General features: G+C 43.6%; 1 protein-coding gene across 4 annotated transcripts in view; it reads left to right on the top strand.

Annotated features, from left to right (window-relative positions):
• The window catches only part of STAT3 (signal transducer and activator of transcription 3), a 50095-nt gene extending 25590 nt beyond the window's left edge, over positions 1-24505 (top strand). The window contains exons 2-24 of one of the 4 annotated variants that reach the window (XM_070394289.1): positions 1161-1311; positions 2661-2805; positions 3619-3717; positions 6311-6406; positions 6577-6658; positions 6840-6934; positions 7104-7255; positions 9258-9416; positions 9563-9655; positions 10416-10475; positions 12274-12303; positions 12403-12496; positions 12597-12644; positions 14488-14571; positions 15286-15384; positions 15491-15626; positions 16497-16549; positions 16788-16882; positions 17001-17140; positions 17640-17849; positions 21201-21243; positions 21583-21645; positions 22489-24505. In XM_070394289.1, coding sequence (XP_070250390.1) covers positions 1184-1311; positions 2661-2805; positions 3619-3717; positions 6311-6406; positions 6577-6658; positions 6840-6934; positions 7104-7255; positions 9258-9416; positions 9563-9655; positions 10416-10475; positions 12274-12303; positions 12403-12496; positions 12597-12644; positions 14488-14571; positions 15286-15384; positions 15491-15626; positions 16497-16549; positions 16788-16882; positions 17001-17140; positions 17640-17849; positions 21201-21243; positions 21583-21607 — 2166 coding nt within the window. In that variant the 5' untranslated portion in view covers positions 1161-1183 and the 3' untranslated portion in view covers positions 21608-21645; positions 22489-24505. Of the gene's footprint in view, positions 1-1160; positions 1312-2660; positions 2806-3618; positions 3718-6310; positions 6407-6576; positions 6659-6839; positions 6935-7103; positions 7256-9257; positions 9417-9562; positions 9656-10415; positions 10476-12273; positions 12304-12402; positions 12497-12596; positions 12645-14487; positions 14572-15285; positions 15385-15490; positions 15627-16496; positions 16550-16787; positions 16883-17000; positions 17141-17639; positions 17853-21200; positions 21244-21532; positions 21646-22488 lie in introns of all 4 variants that reach the window. The other 3 variants (XM_070394287.1, XM_070394288.1, XM_070394286.1) reach the window with 3 other exon arrangements.
• Positions 24506-24687: the final 182 nt, after the last annotated feature.

The raw sequence follows: 24687 nt of genomic DNA, 5'->3' as shown, positions 1-24687 counted from the left end.
TATTTCATTACATTTGCATTGCAGTAGAATATACATAAATTGGCATGTTAGACAGATCTATATGCAAATCAGGTCCTTGGAAACATAAGGCAGATCCGGATGCTTTTAGCCTAGGAGGCATATTTTAACTTGGCTCTAATGGGAATATTGTAAGAGAGTTCTAGTGACCTTTGATTTCTTGTTGAAGGTAATACACACCATGGTTACAGTGCTTTAGCATGTAATATGTAGCCTGCTCTGAGAAATAAGTAAATCAAGAAGTCCAGTTAAGTGTATGTTTTTGTATGTATTCAGTCTTTTCTTAAATGTTCTCACTATCCCAGAGAGCCATCTCAATATCTGTACATTTGATCTGTACATTTCTTAGTCTTTGCCTATTACTTGCTGTTACTTTCACTATTTCTCAAGACTACTTAGTCGGTGTTGCTATTCAGAAAGAGGACTAAAGGTGGTCAGCCAGATTGGTTTGTCATACCTAAACTTTTCCCTGGGGTATTCATTAACCTGAGGACAACGTATATGCCCGGTATTTAGTTTCTCTTCTCTCTCATTTCAGACTGAGAAATTTATAAGACAAAATTACTTTTTGTTGAGTGGGAGAAATCCCAGTTAGATCCTTGCTTATACTCTTAAAGCTGTAGTCTTGGAATTAGCTCTCTGTCCTCCCTGAACATCCACACCCCACATTTTGGTCTTAGTTCAGGTTTACTGTATATACTTCCCAGTTCACTTAAAGGGTATAGGGTGGAAAGAAGGGAACTGACACCTGTTGAGCATCTGTTGTAAGCTAGGCACTGAGCTGGGTGCTTAGAAATATTATTTCAACAGCCCTGAGGGGTGGGAATTATGATCTCTATTTTATAGATGAGGAAATGGAATTCTGGAAGTAGTTTTTCACTTCATTCCTCAGGTAGATTATTGAACTTGGCATCATGCCCACATCGTCCTCCAGTTTAGAAGAAGCTGTGATGTGCTTCCTTAAGCAGAGATTGTGAATGTGAATGTGTTGGTTTAAACTGGGAGAGACATGCCAGGATCCTTTCCAAAGCATCTTGTATCCTTAGTCACAGACCTGATGCCTGTGTTGGGTACATAGGGTATTTCTAGATTGTTTACCTTACCAGGGCTTGTAGTAACCATATGAACACTTTGGTTTACAGTTGGGACCCCTGATTCCAGCAGGATGGCCCAATGGAATCAGCTACAGCAGCTCGACACACGGTACCTGGAGCAGCTTCATCAGCTGTACAGTGACAGCTTCCCAATGGAGCTGCGGCAGTTCCTGGCCCCTTGGATTGAGAGTCAAGATTGGTAAGTCCTGCCCAGCCAGTGTGGCTCAGAGGTTGAGTGAACCAGGAGGACCCTGGTTCAATTCCCGGTCAGGGCATATGTCCAGGTTTTGGGCTCAATCTCCAGTAGGGGGTGTGCAGGAGGCAGCCAATCAATGATTCTCTCTCATCATTGACGTTTCTCTCTCTCTTCCCCTCTGGAATCAATAAAAATATATTTTTAAAAAAACGATTGGTAAGTCCTTCTTGAGAAACTCCCAAATTGTTAGGTTTTGATTTGCATCAAGAAGCATGATTGTAACTCTGTTCTATTTCATTGAAAAATGTATGGGTACAGGTGATGGGGTAAAAGAGATAAGGAGGTAAAGATGTACTCTTAGCCCTAACTTGTTTGGCTCAGTGGATAGAGCATTGGCCTGCAGACTGAAGGGTCCCGGGTTCGATTCCGGTCAAGGGCATGTACCTTGGTTGTGGGCACATCCCCAGTAGGGAGTGTGCAGGAGGCAGCTGATTGAGGTTTCTCTCTCTTTGATGTTTCTAATTCTCTATCCCTCTTCCTTCCTCTCTGTAAAAAATCAATAAAATATATTAAAAAAAAAAAAGATGTACTCTTAGTCTTGTATAAACATTTTTTATATTGAAAACATACACTAACAACTGACTTTTGGCACATCAGCCTGCTTGCTGGTAAAAGTTTTTAGGACTGATTTGGATCTCACTGACTCGGTGAGATCCTCTATATGTTCTTATGCTTCAGAGACATGCTGCAAATATTTTTTGTCTGAATGAGAATTCTGTCATGGGTAGACGTTTGGGTCCTTGCTTCTCATGCCTCTTTAATTAAAGGAGAGAGACACAGAGTAAGAGAAATAGACTTGTTCATAGAGGAGATAATGGCACAGAATTCCAACAACTATTTCACTTTAAGGTGTTCAGATCCACCTATTAATTTTGGTTTAATTCAGGCCGATGACCTAACTTTTCCAGAATTTGGTGAAGTGCCAGGGAGGTGATTCAGAGCTATTGGAGATAGGCCCTACCTTACCCTGGTATCGCTTAGTTGTTACTAATAATCTGACCACAGAGTTGACTGAGAAGTTAAAGCAAAAAGCATATCAGTCCACTTTATTCAGATATTTTATAAGTATAGACTATGACAATGGCTAATAGTATCTAGAATAATTATTTATAATTATCAAATTGCTGATATTTATTGTTGCTGAGCAAGATAAATCTAAAATGAGTGGGTTAAAGTATTGGTTTTGCCTTGTTTTTTTCCTCCTTTGCCTTGGTTTTTTCCTCCTTGATGGTGACTTGTGTGTTTGTGTGTAGGGTTTCAGAATCATTCCTTATTACTTTTTCTTTTCCTAGGGCTTATGCAGCCAGCAAAGAATCACATGCCACTTTGGTGTTTCATAATCTCTTGGGTGAGATTGACCAGCAGTACAGCCGCTTCCTGCAAGAATCAAATGTTCTCTATCAGCACAATCTGCGAAGAATCAAGCAGTTCCTTCAGGTGTGATGAGAAACTGAACAAGACAAAGGGTTTTAGATTTCTTCCTGCCAGTATCTTTTCTCAGTTGGCTAAATAATGAGAACCTATCTTGTACTTTAAATATAAGAAGTAATTAGCCCTTTCTCAAATCTCTGTATGCTAACCCATGAGCATCATTACCTGAAATTTACTTCTTTAGTTAGTTGAAGTAATAACCTGATTGTTATGTTAATGTTATATTAACATGTTAATAACGATTGTAACCAGGTTCCCTCATAGGAAGATGACTCATTCATTCATTCCTTCCCCCAGGACATGCTTAGAGATAGAAATGGGGGGAGAGAGAAAGAGAAACATCCATGTTTGTCTTCCATACCTGCCCTCCTGCCCTGACTGGGGATTGAACATGCAACCTAGGTATGTGCCCTGACTGAGAATCACACTGACAAAACCCTTCATCGCACAGAATGATACTCAACCAACTGAGCCACTCTGGCTAGCTGGACAACTCTTACTTTCAAATGTTAAAGGTTTGGCCATAATTGGATGCTCCTGGACAAAGTGCATCACCTCCCTATAAGACCAGGATAACAGACTGTCCAAACAATCAGATGTGCCTCCTCTCACAGTAGTACAGCTCATCATGACTGCCTTTCTTCGCTTCTCCCCTTCATCTCTCACTGATTGCAGCCAGGCTTTGAGGCCTTTGTTCTATTGTTTCATGCAGTAAATGTAACGCTCAATTTATGAGGAGTTTAGCTTTAAGTCAGCAAAGTTTGGTCCACATCTCCTCAGTGTACTGCTGCTTTTCATTCTCTTCTCTCCTACTTATAGAGCAGGTATCTTGAGAAGCCTATGGAGATTGCCCGAATTGTGGCCCGGTGCCTGTGGGAAGAGTCCCGCCTCCTCCAAACTGCAGCCACTGCAGCTCAGGTGAGACTTGGGAAGAAACAGTGCTATCGAAGATGTGCTTCCGTTCTTGTGTACAAAGATGTGCTTGCTCTTATGTGGTCTCTAGGGTGTACACTATCCTCCAGGGTAGAAGTGGGTGTTGGTGTTTTGGGCTTTTAAATTTTATACAATGAAAAAAACTTTATTTTTTTTCCTAAGTATATAATGCATTCTTTTTATTTTTTAAAATATATTTTATTGATTTTTTATAGAGAGGAAGGGAGATAGATAGAGAGTTAGAAACATCGATGAGAGAGAAACATCGATCAGCTGCCTCCTGCACATCTCCCACTGGGGATGTGCCCGCAATCCAAGTACATGCCCTTGACCAGAATCGAACCTGGGACCCTTCAGTCCGCAGGTCGACGCTCTATCCACTGAGCCAAACTGGTTTCGGCTATAATGCATTCTTACCCATTAAAAAAAAAAAAATTAAAACATTACAGAAAAGTACAAGGAAGAAAGTTTTTGTAAAAATCTGAACTGTCACTCCCTCTATTGTTCCTTCCCAAGAAACCAACATTAATAGTCTGGTATATATCTCTTCACACCTTTCTCCAGGCTCATATAAACTATATAAAATGCATTCCCTCCCCCCTCCTCTTCCCCCCTCCTCTTCCCCCCTCCTCCCTCTCACAGTATATTTAAATGGTTTTACTTCCCTTCATCTTGCTTTCTTCATTTAATATTATATCATGTAAATTCTAATAAGTCAAGTAATAGAAAGCTAACTCATTTTTTTTTATTTTAGTCTAGAGTTGCTGCTGTAATTTATTCACTTATTTCCCCTTCAATAAACATTCACTTCATTCCCCCCCCCCCCCCCGCCCATTATAAATACTACTGTAGTATCTATGTATCTTTATATATTCATGCTTTGATTTCCCTATGATAAATTTCTAGGCTGTCTTTATAAATAAAGTTCTTTTTAGAGCACAGCAACACACATTACTGTGTGCATTGTCTGTGGCTGTTTTTGTGCTGCAATGGCTGGACCGAGTGCTTGTGGCAGGGACTATATGACCCACAATGCCAAAAATATTTACCACCTGCCCCTTAGAGAATTTGCAGCCCTTGACATAGAGCTACCAGTTGGATATCTGAGGCCTCAACCCAGGCCTCATTCTTACTTTCTCTGTTTACATCATCTGGCATATTTTTAAGTGTCTTTTATGGGTATCGCAGAGGGAGATAGAAGGATGAGTAGACGTGATCCCTGCTACCAGAACGTTTGGTCTAGTTGGGATTATAGGTACACAAACACTCAATGTGAGAAAAACATACAGGAGGATGTGAGTCATTTTGTCTAGGGTAGTTGAATCATGTTACCCAGGAGAGCAGAAAGTTACACTGGGTTTGCGGGTGAATGAGTTCAGGTGTGCTTGGGCAGAAGTACAGGCCTGGCAGCGTGGACAGTGTGTGGGGAGGGAGAGTGTGAAACATGCTGTATCGGGGGAGAGTGGGTGGTTTGGGGGCCTGAGCACAGGACAGGAGGTTTAGGTTGTTAGGAGGCTGTGTGAAACATTTGTCTGTGCTGGGCTGAGATGTTTATACCTGGAAGCAGTGGGAGACCGAAGTTTATAGAAGTATTAGAGGCAGGCTTCTGTGGGTGATAATTAATCACATCTCTTTTCCCCCTTTAAGTGCAGTACCAATTGAAAAATAGACCTGGGAGCCGAATACAGATGAAAATATCAGCTGTATTGTTAGTATGTCCTATAACATACTGTCTTGATCACCACAGCTTTTACATGGTCTTTTTTTTTTTTTTTAAATCAGAAGATATCCTGTTATTTTGACAAAACTTATAATTTTTAAGTTTCATGTACTATTTGACATTTTTAAAAAAAATACATTTATGGATTTTTTACAGAGAGGAAGGGAGAGGGATAGAGAGTTAGAAACATCCATGAGAGAGAAACATCCATCAGCTGCCTCCTGCACACCCCCTACTGGGGATGTGCCCACAATCAAGGTACATGCCCTTGACCAGAATCGAGCCTGGGACCCTTCAGTCCTCAGGCCGATGCTCTAGCCACTGAGCCAAACTGGTCAGGGCCTATTTGACATTTTTAAGGTACCAGTTTCCCCTTACACCCCAAGATACTATCTCTTGATATGGCATTTCACCCCCGGAAATAATGGTTATTTATTATCCCACAGAAATGTTATTGTAGGCTACCTACATTTAAATAGGCATTCGAAACCTGCTGTCATAAACTGTTCTGACGTTTTTTATGTGCTTCCCTAGAATGAGCTTTAGAAGGTAGGGACCATGTCTTAGGTCACATGTGGTCTCCTAGTGCAATACACAGAGTAGGTTTACAGTGTGACCTAGAGTTAAAAAGCCAACGACAATGGTAAAACCATGCGAGAGCTTCCTGGAGAGTTCTGGCCACTGCAGAACTGCCCGTTACAACACCCGGCATGCTGCCTCTGTTGCCCTTTCTGTCACAATGGCAGTAGCATCTCAGGCCAAACAGGAAGGGTAGTGGGGTGGGATAAGACTGGTAAGAGGTATTTCTCTCCCCATATTTCCTGCATTCACATGTGTGTCGACTCCCTTCTTTGGCAGCAAGGGGGCCAGGCCAACCACCCCACAGCTGCCGTGGTGACAGAGAAGCAGCAGATGCTGGAGCAGCACCTACAGGATGTTCGGAAGCGAGTACAGGTAAAGCAGGTCTGGGGAAAATACCCCCTTTCTTAGGGATATTGCCTATGGGTTCTGCCTGTATCTCATTGAGATACTGGCTTCGATTTTATTCTTCTCAGAGACTTTCTTTTCCCTCTCCCCAAGGAAATATTTCCTACTGCTGTTTATTTGTTTGCTTGTTTTAACAGGATCTAGAACAGAAAATGAAAGTGGTAGAGAATCTCCAGGATGACTTTGATTTCAACTATAAAACACTCAAGAGTCAAGGAGGCAAGTGAATATTAGAGACGTTATAAATCTCCTGTAGAAAGTGAGTTTGTGTTCCTTGAGTTTCAGGACTTATTTGTCTTGACTCTGTGTTCAGACTTTGGGGGTGGGTGTCCTTAAGGGAGCCTAGTCACTAAGGAAAGGAGTGTTCCCCCAGGTCAAGGAGTTTTTCTTTCCTCTACAGACATGCAAGATCTGAATGGAAACAACCAGTCAGTGACCAGGCAGAAGATGCAGCAGCTAGAACAGATGCTAACTGCTCTGGACCAGATGCGGCGAGTAAGAGCGTGGGACAACTCCCTCTGCGTGTCTCACACCCTGTGGGATCTCGGGATCTCGTGGCAGAACCTGTCTGATTTCTAAGTTCCTTCTCTGGAATTGACCGCAGCATGTAGTTAGAGATGGTCTGAGGAAATGTTTTCTGACTTTTGTTTTGGTTACCAACCAGAGTATCGTGAGTGAGCTGGCGGGGCTTTTGTCAGCTATGGAGTATGTGCAGAAAACTCTCACGGATGAGGAGCTGGCTGACTGGAAGAGGCGACAACAGATTGCTTGCATTGGAGGCCCTCCCAACATCTGCTTAGATCGTCTAGAAAACTGGTAAAAGATGAAAGAGAAGTTTTTCCTTTCCTTCTAGAAAGCTGTACTAAATTATGATCATAACTGCAGGCCCAAAGAATTGGTACTGTATCTCAAAGGTGGGGATTTTTCATCTAGAAAACTAATAAAAGATGAAAGAGAAGTTTTTCCTTTCCTTCTGGAAAGCTGTGCTAAATTATGGTCATAGCTGCAGGCCCAAAGTGTTGGTATTACATCTCAAAGGTGGGGACTTTTACGTAGTCAAATTTAGCTCTAAGAGTTAAAGCTTTCACTTTATTTGGACAATTTTAAAAATAAAAATGTATTTATATTACTATATTCTAAATCTGTTCTATTTTATAATTTAAATAAAGTTTTAGGTTTCATTGTATTTAACACTTTAAACAAGTTTTTGTTTTTTTAATTATTTTTGAGAGAGGAAGAGGGGGAGAGAGAGAAAGAGAGAGGGAAAGAAACATTGGTCCATTGCCTCCCCCACACACCATGACTAGGGATCAAATCCACAATGTGGCTATGTACCCTGACTGGGAATTGAACCCTCCACCTTTGATGTATGGGCCGACGCTCCAACCGAGCCATACCGGCCAAGGCCAACACTAAATTTTAAGTTTTAGTTAGTTAAATAACCTAAAATTGTACAAGCTCTTTTATAAGGGGAAAAAGTTCAAATCCAGAAAATTAATAAAGGGAAGAAAAGTCTTTTAAAACTGAATTATTCAGAGCTACCTACAGCTAAGATTTTGGTGACTACCAATCTAGACAGCTGTTATTGTTGTATATATACACAAAAAGATAGAAATCCAAGCATTTTCACATTAGTGGGTTGTTCTTTATGCTCTTCTATAATCTGCTCTTTTACACAGTCATCTAGCACATCTTTATGAGCACCCTTGAAATGCGAGGCCCGATAATGAATGGGTTGCACCAGCTTCAATAAACTAGGAGAAACGTGACATGATGGGGAGCCCAGATGCACAGAGCATGAAATTGAAAATTCAGGGCAACTCTACATGAGAATACCTGTTTGTTCATATCCTCACTAACCCCGAGTTTTGTTAATTTACTGAAAGCAGTTTTAAATGCTTTCTGATCAGGGAACCAAAAAGCTTAAGTTCCGGGGGTGGGAGAACATAAGTGCCAGAAGGGAGTCAGGGAGCTCAAAAGTCCTATCTCTGCCCCCTCTTCCCTGCATCTTTCACCTTCTCTCTTTGAGGTCTTTTAGTCTTTATTAAACTAGTGGTAGACCATCAAGGAGAGACAATAATATTTTTTATTCTTGGGGACAGACTTAATCAAACTTTGTCTCCCTGTCCACTTTTTCTATGTGCATGTTATCAATATTTTGAAACATAAAGTCATATCCTTTGATCCATTGAAAGGCGATGTTGAGAGGGCTCATGGGGATCCTGCAGTTCAACCCCTTCCCTCATGCAGGGAGACATTAAGCCCCACAATGGGGAGTTGGCCAAGGTTACACAGATAGTGAAAGGCGGAGCTAACTTAAATCCATCTTCTTGGGAGGTCTTACCTCTTATGTTTCCCCAGTCTTCACATTTTGGTATAAGGATAAGTTAGGATAAAAAAGTGAGTGCCAAATTTCATATTTCACATTCTCCATATGTGGGTTCTATTGCTTGTCACTATTTAACTCTGTTAAATACCTCCTAGTAGCATAAGTTTTGACACTTCTTCCTCTGCAACTAGCTCTCTCTTTGAAATGCAAAACTTTAGGAAGGGACTATTTTAAAGAGGCAAAATAAATTTCCCCTTTCCTTATTTAATGAAAAATAAATTCCCCCTTTTCACATTTAATGCCACTGAATTGTACAAATACAAATGGTAAATTTCTTGTTATGTATATTTTACCACAATAAAATCAGTCCCCCTTTCTAATTGTAGGGGACTGCATAGTAGTGTTTATCTCTATAGTATACCCTTCCCCCTCTCATTTACCCATGTACCCTCCCTTAGGTCACTGGTAACTTTCTTATTTTATTGGCAGGATAACCTCATTAGCAGAATCTCAACTTCAGACGCGCCAACAAATTAAGAAACTGGAGGAGTTGCAGCAAAAAGTTTCCTACAAAGGGGACCCCATTGTACAGCACCGGCCAATGCTGGAGGAGAGAATTGTGGAACTCTTTAGAAACTTAATGAAAAGGTAATTTAGACTCCTTGTCCCTTTCCCTCAGCAACCCCCTCCCCAATTACGTCCTTAAACAAGAGATTGGCTCGCTTCACGGGCACAGGATGAAGGCTGGCCCACTGTGCAGTGTGTGAACTGCTGTCCTTGTCTTGCTCTTTCAGTGCCTTTGTGGTTGAGCGGCAGCCCTGCATGCCCATGCATCCCGACCGGCCATTAGTCATCAAGACCGGTGTCCAGTTTACTACTAAAGTCAGGTGGGCCACAACACTTCCACCCTGGGTAGCTGTTTTATTGAGAGACATTCTTAGACGAGAGCAGAGTCAGTATTCAGGGTTGTTCTTCACAGGCAGCACAGACAGTACTGTGGAAATTTGTTGGCGTAACATTGACTTGCTCTTTGTTCCTTCTGTCAAAAGCTAAGGAATGGTCATCTTTTTTAGGTTACGGGGGCATATTTTTATGATTCCAGTCCTACAGTCTGAGACAGCAGGGGCAAAGTAATACCAGTTCTTTCTGTTCTTTGAGCCTTCTTTTCCCTGAGGATTTTAAGGGAAGGAGTAAGGCTTAGTGGTATAGAAGCTAAGGGGGACCACAGGGCAGGTGGGTGGTAGGCCTGCAGGGAAGTGTTACTTTCACACTCAAGTCAGACAGGTATGTTGGGGTTTGCCCTTCCGCAGTGAAATTTCCCCCCTTAGATATTTGGTTTTGTGTTGCGTTTCAGGTTTAACAGAAAGAAAACCAGCTGCAGAGTGTGTATTCCTGTAATATTTTTCATGAAATGGCTTTTATTATCCTTTGGTGAATCTCTCACAATTTTGTCCAAGTTCTTAATTCTTAGGCTTTTTCCCCCCAGTAACTTTGGCCTAAAGGGCTGATGCTTAATTTAAGATCAAAGATGGTTCTGGCAGGAAGAGGAATTTGGGATTGTCATTTATTCACTTCTTAAAACTTTTTTTAAAAACTGGATTATTGTTGTTTTTTGCTCAGACACTTTTTCTTCTTTTTTTGGAATAGATTGCTGGTCAAATTCCCCGAGTTAAATTATCAGCTTAAAATTAAAGTGTGCATTGACAAGTAAGTACTCCTTATCTTGGCTCTTTTTTATCTTTTTCAAATGACAGAGAAATGAGCACTTTGACAGATATGTGAACTTAAGAGACTTTATCTCCATTCAGAGATCTTTGTTTTTTTGTACAAATGTTTTCATAAAACTTGCAGAGCATTGTCATTTACATGCCTGCACAAAACCACAGAGCTAGTGGTACAGATTTGAGTTGTGATTGCTATTGTGACCTTGAGTCCCTCTTTTTCTTTAAATTTTTACTTGTAAATGCAATTTATTCATATTATACAAAACTGAGAATATATAGGGGAAATGGATTTTCAAAAATTGTTCTATACTTCATTACGATGGAATAATTTTCAAAATTTGACAGAACCTTTTGAAAATTAAAATGCACACACCCTTTTAAGAGCTTAGAAAAGAGAAAAAATGTATTCTTAATTTTAGGTATAATAGTTATTTGTCTGGAAATTTTATCCAGAATGAACTGGAAAATAATTACTAATGAAATAAGGGGCTTGAGGAAGGTGGTAGGTTTAGTAAATAAATAAGCAAAAATTAATAACCTTAACCATATAGTAGCATTAACCAGTTAGAAATTATAATAGAAAAAATAATCTCATAATAAGCAAAAAAAGTAAAATATATTGTGATCAGCTTAAACAAAATGTTTAAGATCTATCTGAAGAAAACTGACATTTTATTGAGGAAGGGATTTTGTAAAAAGTGGTGTGACAAGTCATATTTCTGGATTGTAGACTTCTAATCTTATTATAAAGATGTTGATTCTTTTTTTAAAATATATTTTTACCGATTTCAGAGAGGGAAGGAGAGAGAAGGAGAGAGAATCATGGATTGGCTGCCCCCCACAAACCCCCCCAGTGGGGATGGAGCCTGTGGCCCAGGCATGTGCGTAATATGCTAATTAGACCAATAGCCTAACATCCGAAGCCGGGGCTGCAAGGGCTGAGGCAAGCTGTTGCGACTGCGAGGGCCAAGCCCCTTGCACAAATTTTGTGCATCGGGCCTCTAGTAAAATAATAAAAAGGAAAAGACCAGGAAATGTGACTATATAAAAAGATTATACATTAAAAAAAAAAGAGTTAAAGGACAGTGGGCACACTGGGAATAGTATACCAAATGTGATGCTCTGAGTTTCAGGTAACAGTAAACTTTTACAGAAAATCCAGTGTGACTTAAATAATAAGGAAGTTTGCAACCCAGTATAACTGGAAATGCAGAGTTAGGGCAAGTTCCTGATGGTGAGGTCAGTGACTCATGGAAGGCATCAAGGACCCAGAATTGTTTGTCCCTTCTCTGTCATCATAAGCATCACCTGCATTGCAAAGTTCCCTTCTGGGTTGCAACATGGTTGCCTGTAGCAAAGGCCATGTGCTTCCTTTCTCATGTTCACAGCTATGGAGTGTAAATCCAGCCTGGGTTGTAATTCCTTCCCAGTCTGATTGAAACCATGTAGGTCATGTCCTCACCCCCTGGACCACTGCACTGTGGGCATGTTATGTTCTGATGGACTTAATGATCAGGATCCCCGGGAGGTGGGGATGGAAGGGTACTGAGAAGCAAAGTTCTGTTAGGAAGGGAGCAGATGATGTTGGGTAGGCAACCAGCTGTGTCTACTACTTAAGCATGTACAGGTTTGGTATATTTCACATAACAAATGTAATTGAATGATAGAAATTCCCAGCAACACAGCAGTTTTTCTACCAGAGTAAATTACAGGTGTTTAAAGTAGATTTTTTGAAGAAACACGGGGCCTGTTTTATTAACACTGGTTTGTGTTCTTAACAGAGACTCCGGGGATGTAGCAGCTCTCCGAGGGTGAGTTCAGCCTAGGGGCTTCCTTTTGTTCTGTTCACTTTAACTTTGTCCTCTGGCCACTCTGTGACTTATGTGGTTGGTTTTTCTCCTGTGATTCAGATCCAGGAAATTTAACATTCTGGGCACAAACACAAAAGTCATGAACATGGAAGAATCCAACAACGGCAGCCTCTCTGCAGAATTCAAACACTTGGTACGCCGGAGAAACCTGGTCCTTCTCCGTGGGGCTGTGGCAGAGGGAGACGGGAGGGGGCGGCCTCACGTGACAGAGATGCTCTTTGCTTTTCTTACAGACCCTGAGAGAGCAAAGATGTGGGAATGGGGGCCGAGCCAATTGTGACGTAAGTTTTTGGGGGGATAAAAGCCAGCTGGGAGGGTTTTCTTTGAGGGGGAAAGGAAAAGGGCTGTTTCAGTTGTAGTCAGTCATTCGGAAGAGTTGCTGTGGGCCAAAATGACCTGATCCCGGGAGTCTCATCTGCCAGGAGTCTTCTGGCTGGAGCATTTCCTTGATTGTCCCAAGAGTTAACATCCTATTAAGTAGGAGTGGAAAGTCCCTTGCTGCGTTACCCACACCCATTTAGTAGCAAGGAAGCCTGCCACCTGGCCTGGGGCTTTCCAGATTCCTCTTCCAGCCTCTGCCAGCTGCCTTGTTTTTCTGACTGAGGAGGGATAGACGGTTGTAACAAATCTGAGTTTGTTAGTTTTAAAAAGAAAAAGAACAAAACCTACCTGTTCTTTATCCCCCTTATTTCTTCTCTGCCTCCCATTGATTCAGATTATTGGATTCTTAGTGTCAAAAATAAGCTTTAGAAAAAATAGAGAAATGTGACCAAAAAGTAGTATGTAATCTTTAAAAAAAAATTATGACACCCTGTTCTTTTTCTCATATTTGTCCCGAGCCATTTTTCTCTTTTCACTAAAATGTAGCAGGCCTTAAAACACACACACACACACACACACACACACACACACACTACAACAAAAATGAATTGAATTTATAATATTTGACAGAAAGGAGTGAAGTAGTTTATGTGCAGTGTTATGGAAAAATGTATGTGGCACATTTGTTTAGATAAAAGCAAGGTACAAAATATTCCAAGTAGAATATTGGTATATTCATTTTAAAAACACATGACACTGTGTTATGCGTGTTCATGTATGCATTAAAAAATTCTAGAGGAATATACATTAAGCAGCACTTATTTATTTGTGCTGCTATTAGTATCTGAGGCTACTCTATACTATTTCCGTAATATTTGCATTTTAAACTGAATACTTACTACTTTTGTAACCAGAAAAAGAATATTTTAAAAATGAACTGAAATTCTGTTTCTTAGAAGCCATTAGTAACTCTTGTTCAAAATAAGGTTGCTGGTGGGAGTATAAATTGTTAGAGTGGCTTTGGAAAACAATTTGGCATTATAAAAGGAGCATACTTTATAAACCAGCAATGCCATTCCTGGGACTTAACAATAGAGAACCTTTGCACACGTGTACCTGGAGGCATGTACAAATGTCCCAGCAGCCTGGTGATAAGCCCTGAATACAACTCACATTAATACCCATCACCACCAGAACGGGTAAATGATTTGTTGTAAATCATTGATGGAATATTACACAACAGTGAAAATAAATAAATCGCTATGCACACAACCACAGGGATGTCAGAAGTGAGTCACCAAAGAATACATAGGGTATGATTCCATATATATAGGGTTCACAAACATCTAAAACAAAACAATATATACACTGTTTAGAGATATAATTATGGTCAAACCATAAGAAAAGCTAGGAAATAATGAACCCAAAAGACAAAATAGCAGTTACAGAGGGACAGGGATGGGGTTGGGAAAAGATGCCCAGAGAATCTCAGTGGTAATGGTATTTCTTTAAACTGGGTGTTTCTTTAAACAGGCGTTCATTGTTTTGATATTCTTTATGCCTTACCCATTTTATAAATGACCTGTTTGGATCTCTGTAATATTATAAAACTCAGTAAAAGGTCAGGTTGAGGGTCCTAGCATTGGAGAGTCGTAGTGTTGAAGAGAGCATGTGCATAGAGTTGTGTCCCTGACAGTTTGTGAGTGGCCACCTGGTGGGTTACTCGTCTTAGTGCAGCGTGGCTGTGGCATGTTCCTCTCCTTCACTGTGGCTTAGTACCGAATGTCCTTCTTGATGTTGTAGGCCTCCCTGATTGTGACCGAGGAGCTGCACCTGATCACCTTTGAGACTGAGGTGTATCACCAAGGCCTCAAGATTGACCTAGAGGTGAGTTCTGCCACAGAATGGGGACAGTGCTACATGCAGGGGTGGTTCCGGACAAGGACTCCTAGATGGTATTTTTCCTACAGAAGGTGGAGTGATGATGACTCTTTGTAAGGCACTGCATTCAGTTTTGCTAATTTAAAAAAAAAAAAAATTCTTTAATATTCCATCTGAGAGTATAGTCTTGCTTGAATGCTTAGAAGGTACCTATGTACTCAGCTTTATGCAAACTTGATATCAAATCTGTATGTAGAAATTGATGATAGCTAATTTCTCAAGTTTGGGCAAGAAGTCTTTAAAAAGTCAACTATTTTAGTATACAGAAAATCATGGCCTCTGCATTCTCTTTTCCTAACTTTCTTGATCTTTAAATTAAAGATATACCCGCAAAGGCAGGAATCCTAGTCTTTGACTTTTGGGACCTCTCTGTTTAATGGGCAGATACAGCTTCTATTCTTGAAGAATCTGTGGACTGTGAGTCCAGCTTTGAGCAAGTCAGGTTTTACAAGTTCTTAGTTATGTTACGACAACAAGCTGAGTCCTGTGGCCTGTGTTCGGCATTCTTCCTACTCTGGTGCAGTTTATGGGTGTGGTTTATGGCATGGCCTTCTATTCCGAACCCGGGAGCATACTGGTGAAGAAATTTTTGAAGCCATGAGGGCCTCCTACCTCCCTTCCCTCCACCCGCAACCAACTCAGCTCCCACTTTCTCCACAGACACACTCCCTGCCAGTGGTGGTGATTTCCAACATCTGTCAGATGCCAAATGCTTGGGCATCCATCCTGTGGTATAACATGCTGACCAACAACCCCAAGGTTAGTGCCTTCTGACTCCCTCACTGCCCAGAGGTGGGGGTGGCACCTCGTGCAGGTCCTCAAGCACTGTCCTTATCTAAGTGAGCAAATGTGTTATTTTCAATAGAACGTGAACTTTTTCACAAAACCCCCAATTGGAACCTGGGATCAGGTTGCCGAGGTGCTGAGCTGGCAGTTCTCTTCCACCACGAAGCGAGGGTTGAGCATCGAACAGTTGACTACGCTGGCAGAGAAACTCCTAGGTCAGCATTTTACCTCTTCTCCCTCCTCTGCTCCTCAGAAGAGGAACCTGGCCTTCATTTAGGAAAGTTTACTGAGCAAGGCTCTGTGCCAGGGCCAGAAACCTGTGCTCCTGCTGGTGGGGAAGTTAGGTGCAGAGGAAGTTTGCCTCCTGGTGATCTTTCTTATGAGGCGGGAGGCAGATTTCTTTTCTCATGGTGGCATCTCCCTCACCTCCCAGTGCATGTTAGAAGGTGGAACTATAGGCTTGATATCCCTGTCCATTTCTTCAATAAACCGTAGGTAGAAAATTTTTAGTAGAAATTTTGTGTGCTACCTGGGCTATAAGTATATTTGTCTGTGCTGCCACTAAATGTGGCCCTGTAACCCCAGGTGTCTGCTCATCCGTGTGTCCCTGGGCCACCACTAGCTAGGGAAGAGCAGGGGGGACTTGGTACATCACCTACCACCTCTGCTGGACTAAACAACTACTCAGGGAGGAGGGGGTCAAAAAGTGGGTGCTTGCTTGCTTAAGCATGTGCATATCTGCACATGGCGGCAACCTTTAAATACATGAAAATCAATGGTTTCAAGGCCCATTGTAGGACAAGTGTATATGAATGTGTTCTGTTTTAAGAATTAGATCTTGTCCTGACTGGGTGGCTCGGTTGGTTTGTTGGAGCATTGTCCCAATACACTGAGGTTGCGGGTTCGATCCCTGGTGAAGGCATATATAGGAGTCAACCAATGAATGCATGAATGGGTGGGACAACGGGTGCATGTTTCTCTCTTCCCTTTCTCTCTCTCTAAAATCAATAGATAAAAAAGAAATAAAGAAAGAAGATCTTCATTTAAAGCTGGAAATTATATTACTTTATTCTTTTTTCCTTCAGGACCTGGTGTGAACTATTCAGGGTGTCAGATCACATGGGCTAAATTTTGCAAAGTAAGCAATCTTCTTAACTCCTTGCCATCATGTCTTGGGAATAGTTGTGGGAGGTGATGCTCACCAGTGAGGTCGCTTGGGAGGGTGCTGGGCCTGAAGGCCCTAGACTCTTAGTCCAGCGGCCAGTAGGACCTGCCTGAGGGTAGATAGGCCTGAGGATGTTGGTGGCATTGAACCCCTAGGAAGGAAAAGGCTGGGATGGTGGTAGACTTGGCCTTCCCATTATTCTTTTCTCCAGGAAAACATGGCTGGCAAGGGCTTCTCCTTCTGGGTCTGGCTGGACAATATCATTGACCTTGTGAAAAAGTACATTCTGGCCCTTTGGAATGAAGGGTAGGTTAACACTCTTGTGTCTGGCAGAATACACAGGTGTAACAAGTCACCTGCTGTCTCAGCAGGCCCGTGGCTGGGCCCCTTCAACCCTAACCTTGTTGTTTCTCTTTGGCTCCAGGTACATAATGGGCTTTATCAGCAAGGAAAGAGAGAGGGCCATCTTGAGCACCAAGCCCCCAGGTACCTTCCTGCTAAGATTCAGTGAAAGCAGCAAAGAAGGAGGTGTCACCTTCACTTGGGTGGAGAAGGACATCAGCGGTAAGCTTGGCTGCTCCCTCCCACTCCATTGCTGCCGCCATGGCTGCTGCTAGTTTCAAGCACTCACTGCCCCCTAGTGGGAAGAGATGGCCTTGCACCCCCGCCTGAGACTTGCAAAACACACTTGGTTGACGACTTTTCTCTAAAATTCTTCCAGCTGAAGGATTAGTTTGCCATGTTTGTTTTGCTTGCTCCAGGGGTTAATAATTGCCTAGAAATTTGCAATTTACGTTTTATCCTTTATCTTCTTTCTTCCCTACCCTGTTAATATATGTTATGCAAGTAGTTATTCAAATGTATTACCTGTGACCCAGCTGGATAGCCTCTCCAGACGTCTGTTGAATATATCCCTCCGTGCTGGAGACTGGGCAGGATTCAGCATCTCGAGTGCTAGGTTGGCCTAAATCCTCCCCTCTCAAGGAAAAATAATCGAGGCCGTTTTCCCTGAGGTTACCTAGCCATAGGTTCCATTATCTTCCTTTCCCATATCCCATGACAGGTAAGACACAGATCCAGTCGGTGGAACCATATACTAAGCAGCAGCTGAACAACATGTCGTTCGCGGAAATCATCATGGGCTATAAGATCATGGATGCTACCAATATCCTGGTGTCTCCACTGGTCTATCTCTACCCCGACATTCCTAAGGAGGAGGCGTTCGGAAAGTATTGTCGGCCAGAGAGCCAGGAGCATCCTGAGGCTGACCCAGGTAGTTGTTGATTTTCCGTGTCAGACATTTAATTCTGGGGAAAGGTGGGGACTTGGAGGACAGGCAGAGGGTGCCTAAGGAACCAGTGATCTTTATTCCTCTTTATGGGGAAGGACTTTGTAGTGAGTGCTATTGGGGTGGCTAATGGGTTAGCGAGAGAGAGGACTCAAGAGTCACTAGTGTCTGCCCCCAGGGAGCACCCCCACCCACCCCCACACATTCCCAAAATGCTGCAAAGAGAAAGCAAGGACAGAATTCTTTAGTGACAGGATGCCCAGCAAGCAGAGTGCTTCTCACATAGTAGATGCTAGAAGGTTTGTGACCCAGACTTCAGTCTAGCGTGTTTCCTTTTCCTCGTCACTGAACAATGTAAGCAGTGTCGAGTGGGATGAAGAAAGGCTTTCTGCAGGAAATGAGTGTTAGCAGCATCGGAACATGGGTTGAAAGCAGAGTCGGGGAGAGCGGTGATCGAAAGGCAAGATGGTAACTGGTGGGAGGGGTGTGGAGTTGATGTTTAGAATGTGTAGCTATTGGAAAGAAGATGTTTTTTAACGTGTTCATATAAGTTACATGCAAATTATTTTCTATGAAACCTTAATCTCTAGCGCTGTCATCAGCATGGAGGGGCAGAGCCCTTGTAGTCTGTTCCCATCAGTGTTTGCTGCTTTCAGCTCTCTAGGTTCTCTGTCTAGATCAGTGATGGCAAACCTATGACACGCGTGTCAGAGGTGACACATGAACTCATTTTTGGGGTTGATTTTTCTTTGTGAAATGGAATTTAACTATATAAAACAAATATCAAAAATATAAGTCTTTGTTTTACTATGGTTGCAAATATCAAAAAATTTCTATATGTGACACGGCACCAGAGTTAAGTTAAGGTTTTTCAAAATGCTGACACGCCGAGCTCAAAAGGTTCGCTATCACTGGTCTAGATCCTGATGAGGAAGTTATGATTTGCCGTCATTCTTTTTATTTCACTTTTCTTAATCATGGAAACCAACAGTGGCTTAAAGTGATCCTTTGAGGTTAGCTGCCCTGACCCAGTTGATTTTGCAAAGATGGTTTTTGTACAAATAGCTCACACACAAACCCACCAGCTTCCCTCCCACTTTTTCATAGGAATTCCCTCTGAAGAATTTCTTGGGGCTGAAATTTGAGCTACTTGACAATTGACTTTCCTTTTCCCCTTGTTCTGGTTTTGAGTTTTGTTCATATTCTAGAAGAGTTTAACTCTCACTTCCTGTCTGCTACTTATCTCTCTTTCCACTTTGTGCTTCAGTTGGGAGATCTCTTTATCAGGCCCCGTCACACTGCTCTTTGTTCCTTCTGCAGAGGACAATTAGGCCCGTGTGCTGGTATTTCGACTAATTATACTTTCAGGGTCCAAGTTCCCACTCTGAGGCCGTGCCCTCCATTACCACCCTCCCCTCCTGTGTGTCAGGGAGGCAAGGTCCTGTCCTGCTTGGAGACATTGGTGTTGCCTCAGGGGCAAGATGCCAGTCACAAAAAAGGAACTAATTACTTGAGTGTTTTGCCTGCGTCCTGGTGAGGCAAGTGTAAGCAGTGTGCAGGGAGGGGCTTGGTGTGGTGTGAGCCTGGAGACGGGGTCCAGTGGGCAGATAGGGGTGGACAGGGTGTATGTGCAGCTCTTGTATTAAAATGGGTGTCTCCAGCAAGATGAGTCTTTGGCCATTTCCTTTCTACTCCAGTCACGAAGGTGTTATCTCCCAGGGACACGGGCTTTCCGGGGACTCTTCCCTCCTCCTTACTTTTCCGTAAGCCCACACAGTATTTCCTTATGGCTTTGGGAGAGAGGCCCCGCTTAGAAATGACAAATCCCTTACCTTACAAATTGGATAAAGTACATTTACAACCTTGGACGGAGCCACAATTTGGCTTTTAGTCTTAGCTCTCGTGTGCTTCTGCTGTTCCATCTCAGGATGAAGCTATTTTGCTCAGCTATCCAGATCATTGGTGAGTTGAAATCCTTTTCTATCTGGGGTGTCAGCTCCCCTCAGATCTGGGCCAAATGGATTTCTAAGACACCAGAACCCTGCCTCAGTAGCTTCTTTGGATTCTGTACTGTATAAATCTATTTCTTGGCCAAAAAAATAACTTAGGTGGCAGGGATCTAAGGACCCCTTGGCAATGCCTTCTGTCAGATTGTCCTTATACTTTCTGATTCCTCAGTTTCTGTATAAGCCCCTAGCTTTATACATGTGCTTCTCGCAACCCGCCCCACCCTACTCTCTGCCTCCTACGTGATCTATTCACCTGAACCCCCCAAATTTCATACCAGTGTCTCCAAGGTTCCTTGACCTCTTGGTGTAAGTATTTAGTACCTGAAATGCATTTTTTCCAATTCTCACGTGTGTCTAAAAGAATTAGAAATGGCAGAGATGGGCACCTTCCTCCTCTGCTTCCCATTTATTTTACACATGAATTAAGGGCCTTGCCCCAGGGTTTCTGTTATTGAATCCACCTGGGCCTCCTGTTTTCCAGTCCAGAGTCCATTGTACTGCACCACAAACACCTTCCTTTTACAGAGAGGCTGCTTTTCTTGTGACGTAGTTATCCAACTGGAAAGTTTCTCATACCCTCACCTAAGAATGTAACAGAGGCAGGTTAGTGCCAATAGGAATAGCAGGTGTGACCCTCAGCTTTGGAACCACAAGCATCAGAGGCTTCACGTTCTCTTAGAGACAGAGGGACGGTGGTGACTGACCAGGATGCCCACACTGCGTACTCTGCTTCTGCATGTGGAGAAGTCATCTGAGTGACGCGACCGGCCAGCACACTACCCTCAGACCACATCCGGGCAGTTACACGTTAACACAGTCCAGGGAGAGCAGGAGCACAGGCTGGCATTTATCTGGGCTCGAGTGGGACAGTCTCTGTAGTTAAGGAAAACTTCATGGAACTTCCAGGCTGCAAGGGCCTAGAGCAGTGATGGCGAACCTATGACACCTCTGACACGCGAACTCATTTTTTTGGTTGATTTTTCTTTGTTAAATGGCATTTAAGTATATAAAATAAATAACAAAAATATAAGTCTTTGTTTTACTATAGTTGCAAATATCAAAAAATTTCTATATGTGACCCGGCACTAGAGTTAAGTTAGGGTTTTTCAAAATGCTGGCACGCCGAGCTCAAAAGGTTCGCCATCACTGGCCTAGAACATCAGGTCGTGTACAGAGTGGGAGGGCAGCCCTGAAGGGAGATGGCGATTCAAAACAGTCTCTGCTCAAGGATGGAGTGAGTTTCAGGTCAGCCCAGCTGGGGCAGCCGCTTCCTCCTGCCCTGCCCCGAGAGGGGCACACTCAGTAAGGCCCGGTTTCCTCTTCCCAGGTGCTGCCCCCTACCTGAAGACCAAGTTCATCTGTGTGACACCGTAAGTGGCCTCCTCTCCCAATTTTGCCTCCATTTCTAATGTCCTCAGTTACCCTGGAAATGGGACATGGGTGAGAGTTACTCTGCGAGGGTTGGAGGCCTGGGCTGTGTTCAGTACTCACGGTGATCTTGTGCATTTAAAAAGCTTGAGCTTTTATTTTTCTGTTGGAGACCAGAGTTTGATGGCTTGTGTGTGTGTGTTTTGTTCTTTTTTTTTTATTTTTTATTTTTATCCATTGTGTCTTGTCAACCCGGCCCTTTCCCCTCCCGCTGCTCCCCATTTCCTACAGAACGACCTGCAGCAATACCATTGACCTGCCGATGTCCCCCCGCACTTTAGATTCATTGATGCAGTTTGGAAATAATGGTGAAGGTGCTGAACCCTCAGCAGGAGGGCAGTTTGGTGAGTATTTGGAGGGCAGTTGGTCCCCCTTGTGTGATGGCCCGTGTGCGGAGCCAAGAGCTGGTCACGGGGATTGTAGCAGGGGCTCGAGAGTGGCGCTCTCCGGCGGAAATGCACCACGCCACGTGCGTAAGTGTACATCTTCCAGTAGCCACGTTAAAAACAGTGAAAGGAGACAGGTGAGGTTGATTTTAATATTTTCTGTGAAGCCCAATAAATCCAATATACTATCATTTCAATGTGTAAGGAAAAAAATGAGTGAGGTGTTTGCACTGAGTCTTTGAAATCTGCTGGGTGTTTTGCAGCCACAGCCCCTCTCGCTTTGGACTAGCCACTGTGACTCCAGGCTGCCGCATTCAACAGGGCAGCCCTGGGTCGTCTTTAACCATTTGAGTCCCAAGCAGCGCGATCGTGCTGCTTGGTATTTCTCGACATAAAATAAAACAAGCGCTATCACGCTGTTTGGGTCTTTTCGTACTCATTTAGAGAAAGCGCGGTTGCACTGTTTGGGATTCTTCGACAGTGTTTTTTCAATACCCCCTGGGACTCAAACGAATCGTATGTTTTCTCGACATAAAATCTCAGCAGCGCAATCGCGCTGCTTGGGACTCAAACGGTTGGTTAAGCACATAGAGTTGGGAATGAGTTAAGGTAGGAAGGGGCTGTGCCCTTCCAGGGCAAGATCTTATAGGGAGGAGAGTGAATCTAGGTTATCCAACCCTGACTTGGCCACAAGGGGCAGGAGACTGGGTGGCAGAGGTGGCCTGAGCCTCTGTCCCCCAAAAGGCTAGCGGTGTGTGCCTCGCCAGGCAACTGACCAGCTCTCCCTGTCTGTCCCTCCAGAGTCCCTCACATTTGACATGGAGCTGACCTCAGAGTGCGCTACCTCCCCCATGTGAGGCGCCAAGGACTGAAGCTGCAGCGAGAGATGACGGAGGCACCTCTGTTCCACCCCTTAGACAGCCAAGCCTCAGAGCATCTGAACTCCTCACTCTGTGGTTCCAGATTTGTTTTAATCTCCTACTTCTGCTATCTGAGCAATCTGGGCACTGTTTTCAAATAGAGAAATGAATGAATGTGGGTGATATGCTTTTATCTAAATGCAAATAAGACAGCGTTCTCTGAGACTGTGATCAGGGGATGTGGAAGGGGTGGCAAGAGGGAGGAAAGGAAAGGAAACGTGTGTTTTTGTCCCCCTGCCCTCCTTTCTCAGCAGCTTGTTATTGTTGTTCGACAAGTGCCTCCTGGTGCCAGCGGCATCCCTCTGCCCTTTTCTGTAAGCTAACGCCACAGGCTGCCTCCAGCTGCATACCCTGGCACTGCACTTTTAATCTTGCTAACATCCAAATAAAAGATAGGACTTTCAGAGCCCCTAGGTTTCTTTTTAAATTTAAAGTAATAATAATAATTAAAAGGCAAAAACACTGTATCAGCATAGCCTTTTTCTGTATTTACGAAAACTCAGTTAATAGCCTCCTTGGTGCTTCAGGCATTCAGCTTTCTTCAGGCTGACACTTCATACAAACCCTGAAACGGGCCTCAGGCCCAGCCCTTAAAGGACCTCTGGAGCTGTGGCGTGGCCTTTGGTTTTGAAATAGGAAGGTTGAAGGAGAACCTAAACCTTCTAGTCTTTTTAAATAGAGTTTTTATTTTCCTTTTATTGTTGGTCTGTTAGTAGGTAAGGCTGGCAGAGGGGTACTTACAACCTTTCCTCCCTTCCCCCTTGGACATGCGCTCCTATTCAGAGCCCGGTGGTTCTGTGGGTGCCTTATAAAGAATGGGGTGACTCTTCCCCCCAGCCCCCACCTCTCTTATGGCATGGCCCCTTGCAGTGTCCAAAGGTCCCTTGTCCTGTTTGCTTTAGGAATCTGGTCTCAGGACCTCCTGGAGTAAGAGGGAGAGAGTGACAGGTTGAACATGACTCAGACAGTGGGGCCCCAACCGAGGGTCTGGTAGAGCTCAGGGAATGTGGCTGTCACCCCAGTTTCTTGGTGATTGCCCACAGCACCTGTAATTACTTCTTCACTTGGTTAACCCAGGGGCAAAGGCTTGCTGATAAACTCCGTCTGTCCCTGTGTGAGGGAGCGTGCTCCCAGCTCCCCCCCACACTGATGACTCTCCCGGCTGAGGCCCCACAGCTGAGGCAGAACAGGTCGAATTTACTGTGCCCTTCGGGACACTCAGGAGCGGAAGAGGTGGTCTTTGCTATTGGGGCCCCTCTGGCCCAGAGGCATGGCTATAGTGGGTGGTCCCAAACCGCCTGAGTCAGTTGATGGGCGTTTCTATGGAATGCTGTTGGTATACCCCAGTTAGCCAGTTTCTGAATTAAGGGGATGAGGACTTTCTCTCCAAGACACACAGGGGTTGCCCTTGGCCATCCCTGTCTTCCCGCCTAGAACCGATTGACACGTTGCACAGAGCTCTCCCTTCTCCAGAAACTCTCTTGTTCATAATAAGCTTGACTCATAACATGAGAGATCTAGATCCGAGGGATCTGGAGCAAGGATCCGGCTTCTCTGGAGCAGATGTACAGTTCAGGGCTTTGAGTAGCATTTGTATCTGGGTTTAACTCTGGTTGTGAGAGAAGCTGAGACTTGGTCAGCCGCTCTCTTAAAGAACCAAGTTCTCCAGGACCTACCCGCGCTCTCTCTTCTGTCTGCCCCTGCCCGACCCTAGCCCAGCCGAGGGGTCCCATTGATCGCTTAACCTACTTACACAGTGGTTTTAAGCTGTTGTCCTGGCCACTGCACCAAATTCCAATGTATACTTCATAGTGTAAAAATTTATATTATTGTGTGTGTGTTTTTGTATATTGCTGTATCTACTTTAACTTCTAAAAATAAAAATATATAGGACCTGCCTGATAGAGTGGCAGCTCTGTTTCTGGCTGGGGGAGGTTCTGCGGGGGCCTGACCCACATGTCAGGCCTGCCTCTGGAGAGGAGGTGGTGGCCCTGCTCTGTCACCTTCGCCTCTCATTGCTGAGTTGACTCAGGCCCACTTTTGGGGCAACTGGTAAACCCTCCCCAACTTATGTTAGTCA

The sequence above is a fragment of the Myotis yumanensis genome, unplaced genomic scaffold (genome assembly GCF_028538775.1).
Source record: "Myotis yumanensis isolate MYYU_CA2020_CCGP unplaced genomic scaffold, mMyoYum1.0.hap1 SCAF_16, whole genome shotgun sequence".
NCBI classification, from domain to species: domain Eukaryota; kingdom Metazoa; phylum Chordata; class Mammalia; order Chiroptera; family Vespertilionidae; genus Myotis; species Myotis yumanensis.
Note: the sequence above shows the minus strand (reverse complement) of the source record. Positions and strands in the feature narration are given on the sequence as shown.